This window comes from Carlito syrichta, unplaced genomic scaffold (assembly GCF_000164805.1).
Source record: "Carlito syrichta isolate Samal-C Ts95f unplaced genomic scaffold, Tarsius_syrichta-2.0.1 Scaffold301962, whole genome shotgun sequence".
NCBI lineage: Eukaryota > Metazoa > Chordata > Mammalia > Primates > Tarsiidae > Carlito > Carlito syrichta.
This window is the reverse complement of record NW_007246058.1, coordinates 101,466-128,211: the sequence shown is the minus strand read 5'-3', so window position 1 is coordinate 128,211 and position 26,746 is coordinate 101,466. Positions and strand designations below refer to the sequence as shown.

Sequence of the window (26,746 nt, the reverse complement as noted above, 5' to 3'; positions counted from 1 at the left end):
TATCCTATTTTCATATATAATATGAATATATTTAATTTAATATATATTAAACAGGAAACCTTCCTAAGTGAAGCATGAAGTCCAGAAACCATAAAAAAGTACATATTTGACAACATAAAAACTGAATATCCATCAACAACAATAAGAGAAATTATTAGTTTGGGGATATTTGGTACATACAAAATGAATGTGAACAGTAAATTTCATATAAAAATGAGAGAATTACACATTACCAACATATGTGAAGATATTCAAATAAAATAGAAATATAATTACATGTAAATAAAATGCAAATAAAAGCCAAATAACTTTTTTCACCTTCTAATTTGTCAAAAAGAAGAAAAAGTTGACTGACGATATTTACTTTGGGGAATGATATGAGGAAGCTGGCTTGGGTGCACTGTGGGTGGAAATATGAATTAGAATAATCTTTTATAGTATAACTTGTGAGAATCTAACAAAATTCAAAAATGCATATACTGTGACACAGAAATAAGACCTTGAGGAATTTATCTTACAGAACAATAGTAGGAGTGCAGAAAGATGCATAGACAAGGATGGCCATTGAATATTGCTTTGTGATAGTAAATACTTGAAAACAAGTTTACTCTGTAGATCTCGTCAAATAAATTATGATAGACTCAGACAATGAAATTCCTTGTAAATATGAAAAAGAATAAAACAGTACTGCATATTCTGACATAGAAAAATACATATGATACAATATTTAAAAATTGCATAAGAGTATGTATAACATGATCTCAGTCTTGTAAAAACACAAAAAAGTATTTGTATTTATGTGTATGTATTTATGTTTCTGCATTTTTCAAACAATAAAATTTTTGTAAATTTTCAGTTCGTATAATGTTTAAGGAATGAGTAATTTTAGTTCATCTATTTTTGGTTGATTCAGAGTTAATCATATTTTTTTAATTTCAACTTTTGCTGAAAATCTTTCTAAAATGACTCCTTTTGTACCTGTGTGACATCTAGGAAGAAATTTGGACCCTTTATTCTTTGAGTGTCAATCTTGAGGGACTTGAGTTTCAGTTCACTTTGCCTGGAGTTCTAATAATAGTAGTAATTGCTACATTTGCAAAGTCAGGTTTCAAACCCAGCTCCCTCTGATGCCAAGTTTTTTTTTTTTTCACTACAGAAAAATCCTAGAATGTCACTTCCCTTTTCTACTTTAATACTGACTAGTAGGTACTCTTGTTGATCAAATCTCTGAAATGAAGTGTATGCTTTTCTTTTGTTGCCTTTTCCTCATAATAGAAATCTAGAGGGAAAAAATCTGTTTGGTTAAAAATTTTGATTTGTTGTGATCCAGTAATTAAGATTTTGTGTATTCACCAACTAGCATCAGGAATAGAGCCTCACTAATACCTTTTTAACGCCCCTGTGTAATTTTTATAGATTACAACTTTCTTCTCTTACTTCCCTACTAGGTAACCATTATACTGAAGTGTGTTTATCATTCTCTTGCCTTTTTCATAGTTTTACTATGTACTTATGCATCTCCAAACAGTATGTTGTTTAGTTTTACATATTTTCAAATTTTTATAAATACAATCACATTTTTCTTTTTTTTTTTGAGTTGGAGTCTCACTCTTGCCCAGACTGGAGTGCAGTGGCCGCTCCCGGCCACGGCAGCCTCAACCTGCTGGGCTCCGGCGATCCTTCCTCCTCAGCCTTCTGAGTAGCCGGAATTACAGGCATGCGCTACCACGCCCGGCGAATTTTTTGATTTATTGTAGAGATGAGGTCTCGCTGCCCAGGTGGGTCTCGAACCCGCGGGCTCAGGCAATCCACTCAGCTCAGCCTCCCAAAGGCGCGGGATTACAGGCTGAGCCACCGAGCCCGGCTAAATACAATCACATTTTTCTGAGAATTGTTTTTTAGTGCTTAATATTACATTAGTGACATTCAATCATGTTAATGTTCATATCTTATTTATTTTGAAGGTCATATAATATTCCATTGTTGGACTGTACCATAATTTATTTATCCTTTAATCCTTTTTTAAAAGAACATCACGGCACATCTTTAAATTAATGGTAATATCAGATATCACAGACAACTGAGAAGCTACATAGCCCTTATTATCTGTCTTCTAAGTGTTACAGTGAAATTTTTTGGTCAGTAGTTTTTGGTCAGACCAAAAAACTACTGCAAGGTATTCACTAATGAATATCAAAATAAAAGTCTAAATAGAAGACTGTAGATTTATGGGGAAAGCAAATTAATTCTGGCTAGAGCAAGCCTTTGAAAAGAGATAATTTGAAGTGAGACTTGAAAAATGGCTAGAACTTTCAGCAGGCAGTTAGAGAAGTAGAGCCCATGCAAGGAATTACTTGAGGACCAAAATGGTGATGTAAAATAATATTAGGACAAAGGTTAGCATAGAAGTGGCTGTAGTTTAGATACCTGAAGGTCTAGATTAAACAATCTATGTAGGAACATATCTATAATCAATTTCCAGCTCCATTTTAAAAAAAAAAAAACTGGCAATATTACTTTATTTTGCAGGTTACTTGAGTTGGCCCTGTTCTCGTATTTTTGAAGTGAATAATGCCTACTTCTCTGAGTCATTGTGATGATTATATCTTTAAATGGGTAATATGTGTGTAGGTCTGGCACAAAGTAGGCACTTCCTGAATGTCACTTCCCTTTTCTACTTTAATATTGACTTGAATAAGTCCTCTTTCACTTAACTTGAGGAATTGAATGGACAATGGGTAATATGTTTTTCTTGAAATTTATCTTCAGACATAGAGCCCCACCATGACACTTTTTTGCTTCTATTAGAAAACTGGTTACTTTCTGGCTCAAATTTTTTAGTATCTGTTTTGTGTTGCCTTCCTCTGTCTAATTCCTACATGCAAATGTCAATTCCTGTACAGCAGAGACAGCCAAAGCTAGGATATAAAACTCAGACCAGGGATACTTGGTAGAATGATGGAAGAATGTAAGAGTGGTTTCAGTTTGGTTAACTTGAGCTAAGAAAACAGCATCAAAAACAGAGCGTGAATCTGAGTCCAAATCTTAGAAGCTACACATTCCCTTTCTATTTTATTTCCAGGGAGAGAGCTGATGTCAGAGTATCAAGAACTCTAAGCCTATAGATTATTTGGCTACCATGGAAGAGAGATGAGCAAATCATAGCCAAGTGGCTTTATTTCACTTCATAAAGATGAGAAAGCCAGATGAGCCTGTTAATATACTAGGAAGAAGCAGAAAGTTGCACAGAGAATGAGTGAGTCAAACAGGAATGTAAAGAGTCAAATCATATCAGGAGGCAGCAAAATAGGGAGTGACCAACCAGCAGAGCAAGCACATAAATAGAACGTATTGGAGTTGAAGACATGAAAGGAATAAAAATCTACAGGAAGAATTTATCACAATTCAATTCAATTTAATAAATAGCTATCAAGCACTGATTGCAGACCAGTTTCTCTGCCTTTGGTCCAGAGAATATGGTAGTGATAGATCAAAGTACAGTTTAAAATTCAAGTCAAAAAACAAAAACCAGGAAGTCTATGTTGGGTTAATAAATGAGATGTAAGCATCCATGAGCAGAGAATTGATCATGAACATAATTTTCTAATCATCTCCAGACCACTTCCACTGATGATTTTTTTTTTATCATTCAGGATTTTTTTTTTAATTATAAAGATATGAGGTACAATTCAGGACTTTAACTGCAAACAATGGATGCCCAACTCCAACTAGCTTATGAAAAAAGTTTTTTCGGTTCAAAAAACTAAACAACAAGGTGGGATATGGCCTTAGCAAAAGCTAGGACACAGGCTGGAACAATGGGCTTGAACACTGCAAATACTCTTTCTTATGCCTAGCTCTCTCTGCAGATCAGTTTCATTATATACAAGATGGACAACTAGCTGATGCTAACTGCTCTGGGTTGTCAACCTAATAGCCTGTCTTACTAACAGGAAAAAGATCCTTCCACCTGTTTTCAGGAAATACTTAAAAAATAAACTTGAGAATGAACCTGGGTTGGCCTACCCCATGTCCCATACCAATATATGGACCAACCTCTGGAACAGGAGGATAGTATGTTAGTCTCTTTTGTGCTGCTGTAACAGAATGCCATAGACTGGATGATGTATAAAGAACAGAAAAGTATTGGCTCACAGTTCTGGAGGCTGGCAAGTTCAATATCAAGGTACCAGCATCTAGCAAGAGTCTTCTTAGTATGTCATCACATGGCTGAGGGCATCCCGTGGCAGAAAGAGGCAAAAGTGTGTGTGTGTGTGTGTGTGTGTGTGTGTGTGTGTGTGTGTGTGTGTGTGTGTGTGTAAGAGAAAGAGACACAGAGAGAGACAGAGAGAGAGTCAGAGAGGTCAAACTCACCATTTTATAAAGAATCTGCTCCTGTGATAACAAACTGACAAACTCATTTCCCACAATCCTACAACAGCATTAATCCATTCATGAGGAGGGTGGAGCCCTCATGACCTAATCAACTCTTAAAAGTCTTAATACATTGTCAATGGCAAGTAATTAAATATCAAAATAAGTTATGGAAGGGGCAAACATTCAAATCATAGCTCATGGAAAAATATGATTGGCCCATACTGAATCAGGTGTTCACTCCTTGAGCAATCACTGTGGAAAAGACTGCAATGCAAATGTAGAATCTTTTTTTACTGTTCACAAGTCTAAAATGGAGATAGAAAGAATAATTTATTCAAAGTGAGATTGCAGTATGGACATGGTTACTGACTGGAGTCACTGTAAGCCAATCATTCCAATATGTGGCAGTTCTATTGAGCAGGATCATCTCCAAACATATGGTCTAGAGATTCTGAATGTAGGAATAGGTATTTGGAAGTAGTAGACTGAAATGCAGAATACGTGTGCAGTTGAGATAGCAGCGCATTCTGACAGGCAGTTCTGACCTACCTCAAGCCTTTGGTTGTTTTCTATTACCTATAGAATAAATCCTGCAATGTTTATCTTATTATTTTAGGTTTTTCATCATCTTCATTTCCAATATTTTCTTCCTGTTTATCCTCTATATGAAGCTTCTAAACCACCCAGACTAGTATATTTGCTGAGCAAAGAACCCTGTGGTGAACTACACTCATGCTGTCATCAGTTCCCCAGACATGGCACCCTCATTCTTATCTGTGCGCTAATACTATTGTCTTTGCTTAGAATGCTTTTGTGATGGAATTTTTTGTTTACCAAATATTTACTTATGCTTCTACATGTAAATATTTTTGGATATTGACTATGCAATGACGAAGAAGACAGACATAGTCTCTGCCCTCGGAGGACTCACATTTTGGTAGAAGCACACAATCATTGTAAAATTATATAAATGATCCTAAAATTATAATGTGATAAGTATTCAGAGAAAGAAGGACCTAATCTGGCCTGGAGGTTCAAGGAAGTGAGCTCAGATCTAAAAGATAATAAAGATTTAACCAATTGAAAAGATGAACAGGGCAAGAAAGAGAAAAGGGAACAACATGTACAAATGTCATGAGATGAAAAGCAGGATGGTCCATTTAAGAAACTGGAAGAAGTACAGTATTGCAAAAGCAAGAGAGTAAGTGGCCAAAGAATAGGGAGCCAGATCACATATGGCTCTGTAGAGCATGTTAAGAATTTTGCTATTTATCCTAAATGTAATGAGAAATATTTAAGGGGGGTGATGTGATTAGTTTTGACAGTCTTCCTGGTAGAATTGCAAACAATGGATAAGAGGGCAACAAGATTAGATGCAAGGATACCAGTTAGGTTTTTGCAGTCAACTAGGCCAGAGATTATTCAAAGTGAAAATGGAAAGAACTGAGTAAGATCAAGGTGTAAGTAGGAGATGAAAACGATGAGATTTTATGGTGTGCTGAATATGAAGGTGACTCCTATGTTTCTAGCTTGTGCAAATTAGTAGACAGTAGTTATATTCACTAAAAGGCATGCCAAAAGAAGGATCAGATTGGAAGGCAATAATAATACAATTAGCTTTGGAAATTTTTTTTTTTAATTGAAGTGCTTTTGAAACATCTAAATTTGATGACAACTTAACAGTTTTATATACAAGTCTGGAGAACAGTATTGGAGCCTAGACCTTCCCCTTTGTTCATTCAAATCTTACCTATTCACCAAGTCCTAACTTCATCTGCCAGCTCCACAAAATGCCACTTACTCGCTTTTCTCATTTTGGTCTTCCTCTCCTCTGTGCTATCACCCAGTGCTTATTGCCTGGATCACTAGTTAGCTTCCAATTATATACTCTGTAGTGTTTATGGGAATATGTCCTGTTTTCATAACTAGATATTTCGTTTCTTCAAATCAGAGATCCATGTTGAACTAGATCCTCACTACTACTACTAGCTATAAATGTAGCAAGTGGTCATTTTACCTATAACAAAGTGAACGCATAGCCTTTCTGCTACTAAACTAGTACTAAAAGCGAAAAGTGTTAAACGCAAACTTGGGTTTGAATTTTTATTTCATCTCTTACTAGCAACAGTGACCATGGCTAAGTATTTTAACCTCTTCAAAGTGTTTTCTCGTTGTCAAATCAAGATAATAATAATACTTCCTCAGATAATTATTTTGAGAATTAAATGCATAATGTATGTAAAGTGTATAGCACAGTGTTTGCCATATGGTAAACACTTGAATGACTGTTATTTGTTGTTGCCATTATTATTTATTTTGTGGGGATCAAAAGGTACCACAATTTCATATGACAGCCAGAGGCTGTGGTGTAGTAACAAGTTAGTGAATACAAAAATTGGTAAACACATATGTCTGCTTCTCCATGCTTTATACTGTTGTAAGATTTCTCATCATTCTCTACTTCAGAAAGCAACCATCAGTTTCTCCTCTTTATCCCTGACTGGCGCTTAGTCTCAGGTTTTAGAGAACATTTCACTGGAGTCAATCTCTTGTGTTTCAAATGCCCTATGAAACACAAGAGATTGACTCCAGTGGAATGTTATAAGAATACAGCTAAAACCCACATTGTGTGAACTATGTGCATGTATGCATGTATGTACATATGTACAGATATATGTACTTATTAATCATTTTTATTAAGAAGACTCATGATTCATGGTGTGTACCATATTTTGTTCATTATGTTGCTGGCAAGTAAAAAGAAATCACCCACTTAATGGGAGAGAAGCACATTAACTCTTCAAATTAGTAGGGGGTGCTTTTACTAAATTACCTCCGCCAGTTGTTTTAATGGTACCCTAGTCTCCATACACTAATGCATGTCTGAGCAATAAGTAGTTGTCGGTCGCTTCACCAAAAGAACTAGGGTATTTCTTTTTTAACGTGAAGAGCCTTGGGGGAGGAAGTGTGGAAGTTCGGCTGTTTTATTTATTTATGGAATCACACTGGGAATGTATATAAGTGTATAGTAGACATAAATTGCTACTTCTATTTATGAAAATGCAGTGCCTCCTTTAAATAACTGATAATAGTAAAAGAATTATGGTAAATATTTTTCCAAATTTTACATGCAAATACATCTCATTTTAAACTTACTTTACTAATGCTTATTGTAAAGAAACTCTTATTGAAATGTGGCCTTGAAATCTAGCAATATTTTAATATACCAGGAGATTATATCTATTTCAATTTAATATGTGAATAATTATAATTTAAAATGGCTTTTCCAGTTAGTCTTCTTTTCACACCTCTCCTAAGGCCATTTGAATTTTATGTAGGTTAAGAAATAAAACTGATTTCCTAGATAAATGAAAGTTGTCTTTCTACAAGTTTAACCTAATGCTAAAATTAAGCTGACTATTCACAAGTGGACTGTTTTAAATAACCCTGCCCAGATTTGGAATTTTCAGAGCAAATGTAATTTGGCATTTATATAGAACACCATAGCAGGACTGGACTTTTATTTATTGATTATACATCATGATGTGAAACAGTGCTATGATTATAATTTTATAGCCAAGCTTTGGAGTAATTCAATTTTTCCCCCATTGCCACCCTAGTTCCCAATTTCTGAAGGTTGTGGTGATTACAGTGTTTCAGATGGGGTCTCATTTGGCTAGAAGAGCTTCTACCCTCCAAAAGAAATCCCTTCTTCTCAACGGCTCCCTCTGTCCCCTTGTTTTGCTCATCTCTCTCTACTCCCTTCTCTCCAGATATTAAATTCTCAAGTATTTAGCTAAAAATCTTTTGGAAGCAAAATGCCAAATGTGGCATATCTCAGCATAGCCTTCCAGGATCTTCAACATTCCCCAATGGAGGATAGTGTATATAGAAACCATTGACATGATTTTCACCTAGTAGATTTCACTTGGATGGAAGATGCTAGATTCCTATTTGTCACTGCTTTCATATACACGGTTTTCCTTAACCTCTGGAGAAACCCTGAATGAATACCCAGATAAAATGCGCAGGCAATAGCATGTAGATTAATATACAGATGAAAATCTGGGTAGTTCTGATACTGATTTTGGACTGAACACCATTATTACAAATTTATTCTCACTAGAATGTTAGTTCCATGGTGGCGAGAGTGTTTATTTTATTCATTGCTTTTTCTCTAGTACCTAGAACACTGCCTTCCACATTAAATGGTTAATAAATACTTTTTAATTAATACGAATTTTTTAATATTCTGGATAAAAACTCACAACTAGATGAATTTCCAGACTAGTTTGTAGACTTCTGAAAACTTCTTAAAATTAGTTACTTGCGTTCAGATTAATGACTTTGGAGCCCTTACATAGAAACATAGTAAGAGGCATAGGATATAATTTGAGACAAGTATGGCCCAATTCCTTAGCATGGCATAGAAAACTCTTTGCAAACTGGCTCCATCCTACTTTGCTGGTTCCTCTACCCTACACCTATGGTACAGCTGCAGAAAATGGTTTACTATTCATTAAATTCACTGTTCCTTTGCAAGTATCTTGGCCTTTGAACATGTGCTTCTCTCTGCTAGAAATACGCGTGTCCCCCTTTTTACTTACAAGAGGCATATTCATCCTTTAAGATGAAACTCAATTTTGGAGGCCAAGGTGAGAGAATTGCCTGAGCTCACAGGTTCGAGACCAGCCTGGGCAACTTGGCAAGACCACATCTCTACAATAAATCAAAAAAAGTAGCCAAGCATGGTGGTGTTTGCCTGTAATTCCAGTTACTTGTAAGGTTGAGGTGGAAGGATCGCCTGAGCCCAGCAGGTCGAGGCTGCGGTGGCCGTGAGTGTGCCACTGCACTCTAGCCTGGGTGACAGAGTGAGACTCCAACTCAAAAAGAGAAAAAGATGAAACTAAAAATATGACTTCTCTGGAGCCTGTGTCCATCTTCCAGAGAGAATGAGACCCTCATTTCACTTGGACTCCACAGCCTTTTATGCATAAATCTGTCATGGCATGCATCTTTGTCCTGTCATCATCCCCATCTCTGCACTAGATTGTCAGTCCTTCAAAGGCAGAGGATATTTCTTTTTCTTTCTCTTTAATCTGCCTGGGTACTAGCACATCTCCTAGTACACAACAGATGCTCAATAAGTGCTTACTGAATAACCTATAGACTGAGCACATAAAAACTAAAGATTGAAGTGCTCTATTAAAATTATAATATATAATCTAGCATGGGTCTGGGAAGACAATGTATACTAAAACCAGATTAAATTTATTAGATTTTTCTAACAGTTTTGTTCTCTTAGGTAATTAGGCAAGAAACAGGAACATTTGAACAAGAAAGGAAGAGAAAACAAATGGAGCTAAGGTTCTGAAAAAGAAAGTGACACTATAAATGGATGCTGCATATGGGGTTGGAGAGACTAACAGAAAATGGATGGACAAAATGAATAGGTCTACCTTAGAATTATACCTAAAACAACCCTTGGATCAGAGGCAGAGCCAAGTAACTGTGACAAAAGTGAAGATTCAGCCAAGCAGATATTTTATCAATATAATATACTATCAAATCACTGTTTGGTTATTTGTTTGTGTTTTTTGTTCTCTCCAAAGGTTACTATTCAGGGACTAAATGGAGTTAACTGTTTCAGGCACTGTGTATAGACGCATATTGCATTTGTTCTGCATATCATTATTGTCCTTGGGCAATCTTCATAGATAATTTGATCTACATATCCTTCCAAAATCTGTAAAAATGAACATGCATTCATGTATATAGATTGTCTATTGTTTTTTAAGTGCCTGAAATGTTAATTTGCTTGTTCAGGTTAAATGTTAGGGCAGTGTTAATAAGGATTCGGGCAGTATAAGTATCCAATTCACAAGCACTGATGTTATGGTTGTTGTATTTGCTTTCTAGCTTTAAGAGGTTTTGGAAAATGCATTTTGCAGAAATTGCCTGCAGTGTTAGCACTAAATGATAGTTTGCAGTTAAAGAGAAGTATGCCTTTATCTAATTTCATACAACCTTGATAAAATTAAAATAAAGAAAAATGTTCCTAAACATTTCATCAAAAACTGTGGAATATTTTCAACTCAAAGCCTTTCTCTGAATATTGTGATACATGTAAAACTTTTAATGTAGATCACAGATTTAATCTCAATCTATTTAGCCTGAGATGATAATAATGCTATGTCATAAACAGGAAATGCCCCCAAATTTTGATCTGATTGTGTCCTCTGGCTGCGTAATAATGTGCTGAAGTAATGCCCCAACACACATTTCCCAATGAATAATATTCCTCTCATCTTTGTTAATGTTGTTAAATAATTTCAAAATTCTCCTCAAGGCAGCTGCTCTGTGCTAGGGAGCTAAACACAGGAGAGGTCGCCATTTTCTTTTATTTGTCCGCCTGCAGTCACAGATGTTGTTTCTGTTGTCTGGAAGCACAAAATATGCTCTATAATATCATTGTTGTTTTAGATAAGTCAAAGTGACATGATGCTGGTGAAGTGAATCCATAAGAATTGGCAGAAAGTGGAATGATATTTCGAAAGGCGGAATAAAAATACATTAAACTCACATAAGAATAATGAGCTAATATATGCATAGTTTAAGGGTCTCTTTTTATACTGTCAGTGACAGAGGCTACCCATTGTCTCCTGGCTGCCATATCCTTCAAAGTATTTTGGCGGCTGGCTGTGGAAATCCAGATGGAAACAGCAGTGAGCTGAATGAAACCTGGAAGGCGAGAAGCAGGAAGTTCTAGCATCAGCCACATGCACATTGCACAAATGAGAACTAGGCTGTGAATTTGAATGTGCTACTTATAACTTCATATGCTGCATGAGATGATTAGGCTGGTGTTAAAGTTGTTCCAAGTTAGCATTTTCACCTAGTGTCTATGTGGTCTTGGACAATTTGATGTATCTTTGAGCCTCAGTTGATTTATTTGAAAAAATAGGCCCAATAATAATCTTTCTCTAGGGGTTACTGTGAGGATTAAATGAAATAATGTATATTTTACTGCCTGGTACATAGAATATGCTAAATTCGTGTTTGGATTTGCTTTCTTCTTCTTAAAATATGTAAAACTGTATGTCCCTTGGAAGTTTAATCTCCATCCACTTGTGTTCCAAGACTAGGGATTGTGTGTTTTGAAACGAGAACTACTAGTCCAAGTGAAGTCTAGAACCTTTAATTTAATAAAGTTGCAAGTAAATTTCTTGGTAATTGAGGTAGGTTAGTTTCCCAGTTTCCACAGCTAATGGACAATGGCCATTATTTCTAAATAGAAGTATGTAATGGTAGGACTGTAATGTAAACATCACTCTCAAAAATAATTGTAGCAGTTCAGATCTACTATACTTCATAATGAGGTCAAGAATGACCTTGATTACAAGAGTGTTTGACTACTATGCCAGTGTTTCTATATAATAACCCATTTTGCCGTTGACTATATATACAATGCTACTAAAGAGCCCTTGTAGAAATTAACAGTAAACAAAGTGGACATTATTAACCTCCCATTGTTGAAAGATAGATTTTGAGGGGTTTTTAAATAGTAAGGCTGCATTTGCACTGTGTTAACCATATCCTCTCATTCAGGCTTCTTTGAAACAAATAGCATGCATTCGACCAGAATGAATAGCCAAGCTTATGAAAGAAATCTGCAGCTATGGAAAAAAAAAAACAAAGACAACTAGCCTCTTAAGATGGAAATGGCTAATGTGTGTCACCAATATGGAGTCCACCTAACCTGTCATAGTATTTTATTATTGAGCTAAGATTGACCAATTCATCCTTCCAGCTACATTAGAATAATTTGTTGACCATGTTTAACATCAGTCTATAACAATCTAAGCATTCAGGGTTTCAGTGTCCAAAATGTAAGCCCTTCTGATTCCATTCGAGTGAGGGAAAAATGGCAAACAAGTTGAGAGAAATTCATCTGTCCATTTCCCTCATTCATAGCAGTTTATGAACACAGATTGGTTTTTCTGTTTTATCAACCTTTTTACTTTGTTTCATTGTTCCCAGTGTTCAGCATGCAGTAAGCATTCTTGTCTCCTCCCTGTATTTTCTAAAAACATCTTTATTGAGCTAAAACTGTCATAAAATAAACTGTACATATTTAGCATGTACAAGTTGGTAAGTTTTATATATACATATATATATACCTGTGAAAACATTACCACAGGCCAGGCTCGGTGACTCAGCCTGTAATCTCAGCACTTTAGGAGGCTGAGGCGAATGGATTGCCTGAGCCCGCTGGTTCGAGACCAGCCTAGGGAACTTGGCGAGACCTTGTCTCTGCAATAAAATTTTTAAAAATTAGCCGGGTGTGATAGTGTGCGCCTGTAGTTCTGGCTGCTTGGAAGGCCGAGGCAGAAGGATCACTGGAGCCCCGCAGGGGCAGCCTGTGAGTGTGCACTCCAGCCTGGGTGACAGAGTGAGACTACAACTCAAAAAAGAAAGAAAGAAAGAAAGAAAGAAAGAAAGAAAGAAAGAAAGAAAGAAAGAAAGAAAGAAAGAAAGAAAGAAGGAAGGAAGGAAGGAAGGAAGGAAGGAAGGAAGGAAGGAAGGAAGGAAGGAAGGAAGGAAGGAAGGAAGGAAGGAAGAAAACATTACCACAATCATCACAAGGAATCTAACTATTACCCCCAAAAGTTTTCTCTCTATATAGTATGTATATATAGTATGTAGATTTTTGGCTGGCTTCTTCAACTCCATACAGTATGTAGATTTTTTTTGTCTGGCTTCTTTAATTCACTGTAGTTATTTTGGTATATGTCTATATTGTTGTATGTATTAATAGTTTACTCCTTTTATGTCTCAATAGTATTCCATTGTTTGGCTGTACCAGAGTTTGCATTTGTTTGCCTGTTGATGGCCTTGTGAGTTTTTTTTTTTTTTTTTACAGTTTTTGGTTGTTACAAATTAAGCTGCTATTAGCATTTATGTACAAAACTTTGTATAAAGATGTGATTTCATTTCTCTTTGGTAAGTATTGAGTGGAATAGTTAGATCATATGGTAGATGTACCTATAACTTTATAAGACATGGAGGTCTAATTAACTCCCAAACCAGTGTTGCTCTCAATCCACTTAACAAAGCTTAACAGCAAGACCCAAAAGGATAAAACTGTCACCAAGTAACTTAACTACACACTAAAGCACATTAAATTTTTTTTTTATCTTTTGGAGACAAGGTCTCTGTCACTCAGGCTGAAGTGCAATGGCACAATCATAGCTTACTGTAACCTTGAACTTCTAGGCTCAAGCAATCCTCCCACCTCAACCTCTCCATTAACTGAGACTAAAGGTGCATGCCACCACGCCATAATAGGATTTTTTTTTTGGTAGAGTTGGGGTCTCACTATGTTGCCAAGGGTGATCTCAAACTCTTAGCTTCAAAAACCTCTTGCATTAGAATACAAGCATGAGCCACTGCACCTAGCGCTAGAACAAAGCTTTAAACACACACACACACACACACACACACACACACACACACACACACACACACACACACACTTACACTTGTACAGACAGTATAGTTCGACCTACAGTATTTTGACATTAAGATGATTCTAAAGCAATATGCATTTAGTAGAAATTATACTTTGAGTACCCATACAATCATTGTTTTTCACTTTCAGTACAGTATTCAATAAATTACATGAGAAATTAGAAACTTTATTGTAAAATAGGCTTTGTGTTACATGATTTTGCTCAACTGCAGGCTAATGTAAGTATTCTGAGCACATTTAAGGTATTCTAGACCAAGCTATGATGTTCAGTAGATTATGTATTACAAGATTTTAAACTTACAATAAGTGTATTGAGATATAACCCCATAGTAAGTCAAGAAGCACCTATCTATCATCTATCGATATCTATCTGTCTATCTATCCATCTATATCATCTATCCACAAAAACTTGTTTGAGTAGTCTATTCAGTGCTCATGAATTATGAGGTTTTCCACTCTGGCTGTTAGAAATAGGCACTATTTCCAGCCTTACTTCAGATTCAGAAATTGTTTCCTTTCAGGTGGTTCTTTCTCCAGTCTCAGATGGTTTTCTTGCATGTATGCACTGTTCAGAATGCAAGTGAATATCCAGGGTATCCTCTGCAGATCTATGGAGTTATCTTTCTGTACAGCTCTCTTCTATCCAGTGCTCTGCACTGTGAACTCTAGCTGTCTTGGCATTCCCAGACTTCCAACTCAGTCTTCTCTACTCAGAAACACCATCAGGCTCTACTATGTTCCCCCTCCTTGTACTGAGACCTGAGAAATTCTTGCAGGCAGTAATCTGGAGCAATTATAGAGTTTACTTCATTTGTTTCCCATATCTCAGAAATTGGTTTCCTTCATTATATGTTGCCCAATGCCTGAAATCTGTTGTTTCATACATTTTGTGGGTGTTTTTTTGTTGTTGTTGTCATTTCAGGCAGGAGAATAAATTCGGTTCCTATCACCTTATCTTATATGGAGGTGGAAGTCTTCTTTAGAATTTAATGTCTTTCTGTAAACAAAATTCAAACGTACAAGTTCCTGTTGAGTGTTCAAAAAGTTATTTCTTCAACCTTTGCCCACTTGGAAAGTTTATTTTCTCTTCCTGAAAAACGTTTTGAGTAACACTTTCTGAGTTCCTGAAAACAAAGGCTGTCAGAACTACATATCCACTACGGGACATTCTACAAACTTACAGACATGATAATTTCTGTCTGGTATATGACATGAAACTGACTGATGAGAAGGACAAAAGGAGTTTCTATTCAAGTCAGTTTAAAGACAGTCTTTCACCAAGGCTTTGTGACTTGTTTCAGTAAAAGTCCCCAGTTCAATACCCTAGAGTATATTTCTGAAGAATTTTAACAGGGAGTTATTTCCCAATTCATTTAGCCAAAAAGTATAGTGAGGAAAGCTTCTTTTATGAGACTATTTCAGTCAGAAGATGATATAGGGAACTTATTGTTCTTTAGTCTACCATTGTTATCATTTGTTTTCTTCTGAATCCATAGCCAGTGGGCTGCTGTCTTTCTCTTCTTGCCAAATTTGTGAAGCATCTATTATTTCAAATACACACCAAACTTACCAAAATAAAAATTTTTCAATTTTCATTAGTAGGCCTTGTTTTATGTTAAGCAAAACTATCTCACATGTGTCAGAATAGTAGTCAAGATGTTAATCCTTTCAAGACTGGTCTTGTATTAACTATTGATTTTAAAACTTTGGATTTTAATGATCGTGGTTTACCTAGAGTTATTCTAGGGCCTGAGGGAATCACAATGCTATCTTATATTTATATAATCCTTCATGAATCATGCAACACTTTGCATTCGATTTTTTTCTAATTTTTGTATATATTTCAAGTGTATATGATGTTTTGATATACTTATCTTGAAACTCATACATAATAAAATGATTACTGCAGTAAAGAAAATTCACATACTCATCATCCTATATAGTTACCTTTTTGTGTGGCAAAAGTACCTAAAATTTACTTTCTTGACAAATTAACAGTATACTACATTTGATTTTAAGAGATACCAGAAATTTGGGAGACCCTGTAGGAGCTGGAGGTATAATTCAGGAGCCAATATGGGTGATATAAATATAGAGAAGAAGACATACACTTGGTACAAAATTATGTGGTAAAGTTTAGAAGTGCTACAGGGAGGAGTAAGATTACTGGAAGGGAGAAAAATATGGTTGGAGATTAATTTGTGAGGATACTGAGACAGATTGAGTATTTAGAATTAGTGAAAAATTGGAGAGAGATATTATAGGTGGTTGGGACAATATGTCCAAAGATACAGAGGCAAAAATAAACAGGGCATCTTTGAAAAGTGGTGAAAATAATCTTCCAATAGAGTAGACTATAGTTTATTCAGTAGTTCTTGATGGACATTGACTCTGGGGCTGGTTTTATCTTGGCATCTTTACTCATTCATCACAAAGTAAATGCTTACAGAGAAGTGTAGAATGTTACAGAAGTCCAATTGTTTGACTTTAGGAGTACATGTTTGAAGCACTTGCAAGTGTTTTTAATGGTTATTTAACTCTTCAGTTCGTTAATCTCACTTGAGATGGAATTTTGCAGCAGATTAATGTAGTTTAAAATTTCAGACACACATACAGGCACACACACACATTGAGCAAACAGCTTCACATGCCTAGTGAGCATAATAGAAATACACAAGTATCCCTGGAAGACCACAGTGGGCAATAAAGATTCAGGTTCCAAAGTGTTATGAACAGCCAGAAAATTGTACCAGCACAGGTAAGAAATGAGAAATTTTTAGGGCCATTGAGCACTATGCATTTGCAGTGTTCAGCAGCCCTGAAAATTTCTCATTTAGGCCGGGAAGTCTCTGTCTCATTCAAAATGTTGAAATAAAGGGAACACGTACAGGTTCTCATTGATCTAAATTTTTGTTGAAGTCCTGGACCTCCCACTATCTTTTCTAGTGCCTGAGTCTTTTTCTAGACTCTTGCTACAAAGACTGTAGAGCAAGCATCTACTTTTTTCATTGTCGTGATAACTGCTGTCTGAGTTAGATTCAAAATAAGTTCTCTCATCTTATGTGAATATAATCTAAATGGAGCCATTCACTAAGGTGAAAATTAGTTTAAGGAAATAGCACTTGCTTGTTCCCACATCAAATTTTCTTCCTCTTCTTTGATTGCTGAAGAAAAATTTAATATCTCTCTAAATATGATTGGAGTTTGTTTTTATTTCTTCCAGGGTCCTACCTCATCTCCTTTTTTTGCATTTGTGCTGTAGTTCTGTGTCCTCTGATTTGAGCCATTTTCACAGATTTGCTATTCACTGTACTTCTGAGAGCATCCCTTTTAATATTAACATAAGTCTTTTAACTGTGTTCTGGGATGTCTCCAGTTAGCCAATATTGGTCACAAAGCATGAAAGTTTCTACTTCAGGCTTTTAACTCTGCCCAGATTTGTTGCCATGCTTCTCAGTATACTGACAGATGGAGAAATCTTGACAATCAAATAAGGCATAATTAGTAGGTCTTGAGTGCCAAGATAATGGGTACATTTGGAACTGTGAAGGGGAGATCAGGCTTCAGGATGCTTACTTATTTTATTTAAGTCTTCTGATAACCACAGGCTCCAATCTTGTAGATAGAAACATTTCATCTCTCACTCCTGTGCGCAAGAAAAGCTGATGAGCCCTCAGCAGAAAAATAAAAGTCATGTTTGGGTGGTGTGCTTTTATTATTTTGTTATCATTAGGGCCTTTAAAAAGACTCTCTGTGGAACTTCCCAAAGGACATGACATGGTCCTATTAACTCACTGCGCTCACTGCCTAGTAAAGCACTCCATATTTGATAAAGCTTTTTCATGAAGAAAGGAGGAAATTAAATTGGACTAATTTTCTAAGACTAAGAAAACTCATAGAACATTATTTTGTTTTGTTTCCTTGACTTGAAATCGAGTGTGTTCAGTGAAGCTGTGCTTTAAGTAAACTTATATGAACTGATTTGACAATTTGATTTTTTTTTAAGCCCCCAAACTGAAAAATACAAAGTTGTACACAGTAGTAAAAAATATTTGTCTTCTACCTGGTGCTACTTCTTTTTTTTAATTCTTGCCTAAATCTATAATAATCCATTACATTTTTCCCTGGAGCCAGTATTGAATTATTAGTGGGTCAGTGATATTTTTTAATTGTGTGAATTTTATTTATTATGCCATAGAGTACTGTTTGCAATAGCCATGTTTGTAAATTTTAATTTTATGTTTAATGAGTAACCATTTTTCAGTTCCTGTTTTCCATTTTAGATATCCTATTTCTCTATCAATAATCTAGTAATTCACAGTAGATACCTAAGCTGTATCAATATTTACTATAGCAAGACTTGTAATTATGACACAAGATCTTATTCAACAAACGTGTGATCTATTCTTCCCAATGAAAGTATTAATAGTACCTTGATTCATAGTAGCACTAACTCTCTTCCCATTTGAAAATATTGACCATTATGCATTTTGCCATAACACGTTCATAATTATAAAATTTTAGAACAAGATGGTTACCTAAAGATTTATACAAATGAAGAAATGAATGCCCCCCAAATGTTAAGTGACTTATCGAAAATCCACATGGCTAATTAATAACACCTGCTTTGGCATATACTCCATTAGGGTTTTATGAGTAATAGTAATTACAGCTAATCACCTTATTCCCTCCTTCTCAACTTTATTTTGAAAAACGAACTATACTCTTGAAAAAGTATATCCCCTACTTCTCAGGTCACGGTTTGGATTAATCACACTTCTTGACCTCCAATTATTTATTTGGAGTATGATGCCTTAAAGCTCTCCTTTCAGAAGATTATGGACGAGTAGAATTTTAAGGAAAATAAAGCCTTGCGTTTATCAGAAACAGAAATGGTATTTCTAGAAAAATGCTGACATAGCTCTACTTTCCCTTTCAAGTTTTGATAAGTGCCATCTCTAGGTTGAACACCTGAAGATCAACCCCAAGATTCAGAAAGAAAGTACTGTAGTTAATTTTATTAGGCACTTCATAGCATTTTTTAATGGTGCGCGTTTGTAGTTCCAGCTACTTGGGAAGCTGAGGAGCATTTTTTAAAAATATTAATTATTGACATTAATAAATGCCTTTAGGTGATCCTATGTGCCAGACTCTCTCAACTTAGTCTCACGATCCCTAGTCTCCCTAGTTTAGTTTTCAACTGTTATTTCCCTAGGACAAAAGTGCTACCTAGAGGATGACTAAGAAATCACGCATCAGTTAGTCTTGATGGCCTCCTGGCTTAGACATAAACAAGATAAAATTTTGACTAACATTTTGTTCGTGTTATACGTACTTTTTTTTTTTTGAGTTGGAGTCTCACTCTGTCGCCCAAACTGGAGTGCAGTGGCACGCTGCCAGCCACCGCAGTCTCGATCTGCTGGGTTCCGGCGATCCTTCTGCCTCAGCCTTCCAAGTAGCGAGAACTACAGGCACACTCTACCACGCCCAGTTAATTTTTTATTTATTGTAGAGACGCGGTCTCGCCAAGTTGCCCAGGCTGGTCTCAAACCCGCAGGCTCAGGTAATCCACTTGCCACGGCCTCCCAAAGTACTGGGATTACAGACTGAGCCACTGAGCCCGGCCTATGTTATGCATACTTTATTCCATTAAGGAGAAAAGAGCAGGACCTCCTTCTAGCCCTGAGACACTTGGTTCCACCTGTGAAAATTAGCTGATTCAAAGTCTCCTCATTGTTTTGCTATCTGGTAGTGTACAGTCCACTAACCAGAAAACAAACATACAACCAAAACTTTATAAAGGTATAATTGACGTACCTACACATACCTAAGTGCAAATATTATAAACTTTGGCATCTGTACACCTGTAATAATATCACCACATTCAAGATATCAGACATTTAGATTACCCTCCATAGTTTCTTTGTGTCCCTTTGTCATCTATCTCTCCCTCCACCTTCTTTCCAAGGCAACACTCATCTGCTTTCTGTGACTGTAGATTAATTTGCATTTTCTAGACTTGTCTGTCCTGTTTTACTTAGCATAATTGTTTCAAAATCCATCATACTGTTATTCATCAATCATTCATTCCTTTTTAAAACTGAGTAATATTCCATGATATGGGTATACCACAAGTGGCTTATCCATCCATCTGTTCATGAACAGTTCAGCTATTTCTATTTTTTAGCTATTCACAAATAAAGCTGCTATGAACAATCTTGTACAGGCTTTTGAGTGGACAAGAGTTTTTATTTCTTTGGGATAATGTCCAGGAGGGCAATTGCTCTTTTGGTAAGTATATCTTTAACTTTTTAGTAAATTACCAGTTTTCTAAAGTGGCTGTACTATGTTACTTTCTCACCACCAGTGTATGAGAATTGTATTTGCTCCACATCCTTGTCAGCATCTTGTGTGGCCAGAAATTTTTAAGCATTCTAGTAGATAGGTAGTGGTATCTCATTGTGATTTTAGTTTGTATTTTCCTGGTAGCAATGATGTTGAACATCTTTTCATTTATTTATTGGCTACTCCATTATCTTTTGGGTAAATTGTCTCTTTAAACATTTTGCCCATTTAAATAGTGGATTTCAACTCAGATTTTGTCTCTTGCAAGGTTGTAAAATTGGTTTTCCTTAAAATAAAAATTAAACACATGTTTGTGAGATTACAAATACATCATTCATTTGACCACATCTATACCTGTTTACTAATATAGTTTCTCATGGCAAAAGTCTATCCATCTAAACCTTAGACATTCTAAAATTGTACTTACATTTCTCTCATGACTCGTTTTTTTGGTAAGAATAGATCTGTAATAAATGCAATTGAACTTCATCTTCTCTAGGGAATATGTAGTATTTTAGGTAACAAGGTTATATGTGCAAGACTGAAAAACAACTACTTAAAGTCCATTGTAAGTGCTTTTTAGATAATGCATCCTGAGGGAATTTTGAACACCACCAAGACTTTCGAATATTTAAGGAAATATTTTACAATGGTAACATAGATTTCAAGAAAGAGAAGTAAGGCAGTTCAATGAATATCACTTACTGTAAATAAGTGAGACTTTTCTTTCTCTTTTTTCTTTTTTTTTTCTTTACTTTGGCACTTTTTTAAAAAGAGCAACTGAGAGCTTACTTGGATTGTTACTTTTTCTAATTATAGATTGTCAAAGAAGAGTACTTTTATCTGACTGTATTTAATTAGAGAATTTGTGATTTTGCTTTTGTACTCAAAGCTGAACATAGTTCCAATAGAAAACAAGTTGTTTATCCTATGTGATTTTTGATCATATTACACAGCACTTCCTTAGAAAGAAACAAATCCATGTACAAATTTCCTTTTGAATGGAAAAAATCTGTTTAATAAAAAGGGAATGTGTTTATATCTGTCAGTCCTCATTTTTTAAAAGAAAATAGTTTTATCTACTGTTTTATTCACTTGGAATGAAAAATTGGTATTTATTTTCCTTTGCTCATCCTTTTCCAATGAATGTCATGACTCAGGTGCTCGTATTAAAATCTTTGGGATAGCCATATCTCATATGCCATTGCATGAATGAAACAATGCAAGTCTGTGCTCTTGGAAATTTTCTAATTAGTGCCTTGAATCCATGGAAAATAAATGGAAAGACTTCACAGCAATTCAGAGCAAAAGTTTTCTTTCTTGTGTCTTCAAAGGGAATTACAGCTGGTGTATAAAAATCTGTAGTAATGCCATGATGAGGTTGTACCGTCACTACTCATCTATTCCTGGCTCCCATTGACTTCAGAGAAATCTCTAGGACAGTAGTTTTCAAAGTATGGTCCCTGAACCAGCAGCATGGGCCTCACCAAGGAAAGATTTGAAAGCAAAACGCAAATTATCTGCCCTACTTCACACCTGCTAAAGCAGAACCATCAACTAGAACTCAAGGCTGGAAGTGGGGTGCAGTAACATATGTTTTAACAAGCCTCTTAGGTGATTCTGAAGCAGGCAAGTTTAAGAACCACTGGTCGCCAGGCTCAGTGGCTCAGCCTGTAATCCCGCGCTTTGGGAGGCTGAGGTGAGTGAATTGCCTGAACCCGCGCGTTCGAGACCCGCTTGGGCAACTTGGCGAGACCTCATTCTACAATAAATCAAAAAAATTAGCCGGGCGTGGTAGCACACACCTGTAGTTTCAGCTACTTGGAAGGCTGAGGCAGAAGGATCACCGGAGCCCAGCAGGTCGAGGGTGCGGTGGCCAGGAGCGTGCCACTGCACTCCAGTCTGGGCTACTGAGTGAGACTCCAACTCAAAAAAAAAAAGGACCACTGGTCTAGGAGAATGAAGATAGTTGTGAATACCAGCCTATATAAAATTCATGTCTTACAGCTTCAAGCTGACAGGTTCATTATCAGATCGCTGTAGTAACAACTACACAGTAGGACTGGATAATGAAACATTGTGAAATTAAGAAGCATGAATATTAACCAATCCCAATACTCTAGATCGCTAAGATTTATACTGAGTGAAGTGGATTTTTACAGTTTAGCTTATGGCAAAGAGAAGCATGGTTTGAAAAGGTTTTATGTTTGATAAGTGGAAACCATGCTTATGTTTTTAAACACCATTCCTTTGGAATTTAGTCTTTTTTTTTTTTTTTTTTTTTTAGAAAAGTAGAATTACTCTTAAAGGCATTCATCACCAAAATAAAAAAGTAACATATTCAGCATCAGCTTACAATGCTGTCTGTGTCCATTTTAATTGAATTTTCCTAATACATTATAGTAACTTTATTTTCCTACAATGTCTGTTTCTCAAAGCACAGTACTAGGCACCTAGTGATTATTAAATAATCATTGAGAATGAATTTGTTAAATCCTTATTTGGCAATTATATGTTATTAAATAGTTACTTAAAAATATATTCGTATTCTGCAATTTTTTCTGTAGTGTATGGTCTAAGGTCCAGGATTTTCTGAATTCAAATTTTAAATTCATGTTAGGGTTTGCATCTTATTGATATGTGCTAAGGATTAGATGTACTCAGTTAAGCTTCTTCCAGGCCAAATGACATACCCTGTCTCTGATGTCAGTCTGAAAAAATCCTATATAGTGTACTACATCTCCAGATTACCTTATCTAAGTATTACATGGACATTTCAGATGACATGTCTTGGCATGTGGTCATTTTTCATTAACTTATTAGGAATTGCTAAAGCATCTTTCCCCTTTTTTGACACCTTGCCATAATTGAATGTAAAATTGACTTTAAGACTGAATGTCTGATATTTATGTAGTAAGTTAATGGGGCGTCATTGGAGTCTAGCAGAAACCATGTCCAGATGGCTGTTTTAGGGAAAAAGGACTCCGCTACCATCTGATGTGGGTTATGGACAAATAACATCTATTCTCTGTAGTTTATTTTCCTGTGCTGTTAAAAGAGGGGATCCATTACATCATCTTTAAGGTTCTAAACATTTTATAGTTCTAAGATCTGAGGGGAAAATGAAAACCACAAAACAGTGTCAAGGTAAAATATATGACTGAATATTTCGAACATTGGTTGAAAGAATGAACTGAAAGAATAATTATAATAAAGTAGGCCTTAAACGCCTTTAAAAACAATGGGAAAATAATAGTAGATACTCATAATTTTAGAGTTTAAGAAAATGTGTTTTAGGAAAAATATTTTAGGAAAAATACTTTAGAATAGTGTATTTGAACTTAATGTTTTTTCTCAGAGTTGTCACATTGAATTATTTATTCTTAACTTCAATGTGTATGAAATAACTTAGAAAAGCAAATAATTTTAATATTTTAAGCATAGGTATATTCTATAGATCATATATATTCTTCCTAGAAGAGATATATCTTTTAAAGGACAGCTCTCTACACTTTATACTCCTCTAAACTCACTTATTTCATTATATATTTTGTGCAACCTAAAATTGTAGCTATAAAGCTATTTTGGGCATGCTTTTTCCAGAACCATGTAAGAATCAACAGGAGCATAATTTTAAGCTACAGAAGTGCAAAATAAGCACAGAATTCTAGCTACCATAAATAAAAGGCCAGAATTCTAACTTTGCAAAAACACATAATTACTAGCAATGGGGGAGAGGGGCATGAGGACAAAAAGTAGAATTTTATCGAATATTTCCTTATGCTTCTAAACTTTTTCTCTGAACTTTGTTTCTTCTCAGATATGGAATTTTGTGAAACCTCTCACACTCTGTGCTCTGGCTACCAGACAGACATGCACAGTGTTTCTCGTCATGGCTATCAGCTGGAGATGGGATCTGATGTGGACACAGAGACGGAAGGTGCTGCCTCACCCGACCATGCTCTAAGAATGTGGATAAGGGGAATGAAATCAGAGCATAGTTCTTGCCTGTCCAGTCGGGCCAACTCTGCATTATCCTTGACCGACACTGACCACGAAAGGAAGTCAGATGGGGAAAATGGTAATAAAACCTACCTATACTGTTTATATAAAAAACAGAGAGCCTCCAGTTTTTAGCCTTTGCTTTGTTTTTCTCCACTATATCTGCCGTTCTTTCATTTAACATGCAGAATGGAAATACAAGTTAGCAGGTATTCTTGGACAAGGCATGTACCTAATTATCCAGCAAATAGACATTTATTTTCAATGATAGACAAAATACTTTTCATTTTTAGTGAATCCACAAGGGAAATAATCTCATATAATCAGCACTATTGTGCATGTTTTATTCATTATTCACCTTTTCTTTTCATCTTTGTTTTCAACAGTAATACTAGTGGGATTTATTATAGAAAGTACTCATTTTATGTATTTTAGTTCTATATCAATATATGAACAATGAGATGAAACAATCATATAGCAAGCAAATGCCATATGTGCTTACTATTTTGATTCAAAGTAACTTGCTGAATGTATAGAAAAAAGTTACAAGATTAGACTGAAATGATTTAAAAAAACAGAAGGTGAATTAATATCAGTCATTTTCTAGACAATAAGATTACCAACAGCAGCATCATTATATTGTTATTATATATTATTTCCTTGTAACTTTTAAAAAAAGAAAAAGTTTTGTCTTTTTGATTTGTTGGATAGGGGTTGATTTATTTTATTTCTGCTCTTTTATCCCTACCAAAGAACAAAATCCTTTCATAGAAAGCACATTAATGCTTATTAAACATGTTAATCCAGTTTACCCATCATTCTGTTTGTCTAAATTTTAGAGGTCCTCATCATCATGACCACAAGGCCTAGCCTGTTAGCAGTGGCTAATTAGTATTTTCTCAGGTGGCAGAGAGATAACAGGCCACCTTATACTTGCAGTTTTTTCTATTCTGTCCTCTTCAGCCCAAAGGGAATACTGGCTAGAGAGATATAATCAGGAATGAGTGGTTGCCTGCTAGTTAGAGCATAAATTTCTAAATAACAGCCCATAACACTTTGCAATATCTCCAAGTATTTTGGGGTCTTGAGTTCTTGAAGTAAAATGTGGAAATGAGAGGGAAACGTACAATTGATATGTTGCCATGTTCGTAAGGTAAAAGAGCACTGGGATAGAAATTAGGAGGTATTAAACTAGTCACTACACTTTTTTCGGTTTCATCTGTCAATCAGGAAAAGCAATGACCAAAATTATATGAAATGGTGTGGTAGTTGATCTCCTGATTGTCAAAATATCTCACTCTCCCTTATCTCAAACTTGACATAGGAATTCATAGCAAATTCACTGGGTTGAAACATTAAAATAAAAAAAAAGAAGTTTCCCACTGGGTTCCACAATTTTTCTGCCTTTGGAAGCCCCTCAGCATAAGGTTTCTTTTGGAGGTGATAGAAATATTCTAGAATTAGATAGTGGTGATGGTTATGCAACTCTGTGAATATTCTAAAAAACAATGAATTGTACACTTTCAAAAGAGTGAATATTATGATATTGAATTATATTTCAATAGAGTTGTGTGTGTTTTTTGGTTTGTTTGTTTTTTTTTTTTTTTTTTACTGGTGAAGAAATGCGCTTAAGTTTTTATTGTTGAATCAGATATAGGAAGTAGCAACAAAAGGAAAAAAAATCAAACTTTTAGAATGGCTCTCAGCTTTCTTCTAGTGTATCTTCAAATTCTTATTATAAATAAAATACACCTGGAAATTGTAGACATATGACAGGTATAGTTTATGTGAGAAATAAATGGGTACCCTGGTCATTAGATGCGTAATTCTCAACAAAAGGCTGTGTCCCTACTTCAAAAGACTTACAAATAAATGTCCAGTCATACAGTCCAGTTAAAATAATCTTTAAGATGTATTTATATGTTTTTTATTTTATTTTTGTTTTAAAATTAAGGATTTTTTTTTTTTTTTAGATTCAGGGGGTACACATGCGTGTTCACTACATGAACATATTGTATAGTAGTGGGCCACTGGAAGGAAGGTAAGAGTTGAAGTTTGAGGAATCACAGATGACTTAAACAAGGATTAATTAGAAAAATGTTTTTCTATTACAGGTTTTAAATTCTCTCCTGTTTGTTGTGATATGGAGGCTCAAGCTGGCTCTACTCAAGGCAAGTATTTTCAAATATTTGACTACAGATTATTTTTACTTCACTCCATCCCTAACAGCCACTCCACAAAGTGGAACCCTGTTCTCTAACAAACAACATGCAGGCCTGGTCAATTAGCCTGTCGGATTAACTCAGTGGCAGCTTATTGCTTTGCTTTCTTTTGGAAAACTTTGTGTGTGGGGGTGGGGAGGAAAGGGGGTGAAGGGAGAGATGAGGAGATGAACAAGACAGGATTTTAGGTGGAATGAAAAAATACTACTTTAGCATGGAAGCAGAGATTGAAATCAGGCTGAGTTGGGTTTGGCTTATTACTTCCTAC

At 35.5% G+C, this 26,746-nt stretch overlaps 1 protein-coding gene across 1 annotated transcript; it reads left to right on the top strand.

Moving 5' to 3' along the window:
* Positions 1-23,376: 23,376 nt before the first annotated feature.
* On the top strand, positions 23,377-26,516 carry LOC103258118 (teneurin-1-like). The gene is made up of 3 exons (XM_021711254.1): positions 23,377-23,401; positions 24,075-24,335; positions 26,371-26,516. The coding sequence occupies exons 1-3, from the start codon at positions 23,377-23,379 to the stop codon at positions 26,514-26,516; spliced, it is 432 nt and encodes a 143-aa protein (XP_021566929.1).
* The last annotated feature ends 230 nt before the right edge of the window (positions 26,517-26,746 follow it).

What these genes read in the sequence shown, in the direction of transcription:
- LOC103258118 (XM_021711254.1), top strand. Translation starts at nt 23,377, where the DNA reads ATGAAAACCACAAAACAGTGTCAAG. An exon ending in AACCACAAAACAGTGTCAAG is followed by an intron (nt 23,402 to 24,074) that starts GTAAAATATATG and finishes GTTTCTTCTCAG; the next exon opens with ATATGGAATTTTGTGAAACC. An exon ending in GAAGTCAGATGGGGAAAATG is followed by an intron (nt 24,336 to 26,370) that starts GTAATAAAACCT and finishes TTTCTATTACAG; the next exon opens with GTTTTAAATTCTCTCCTGTT.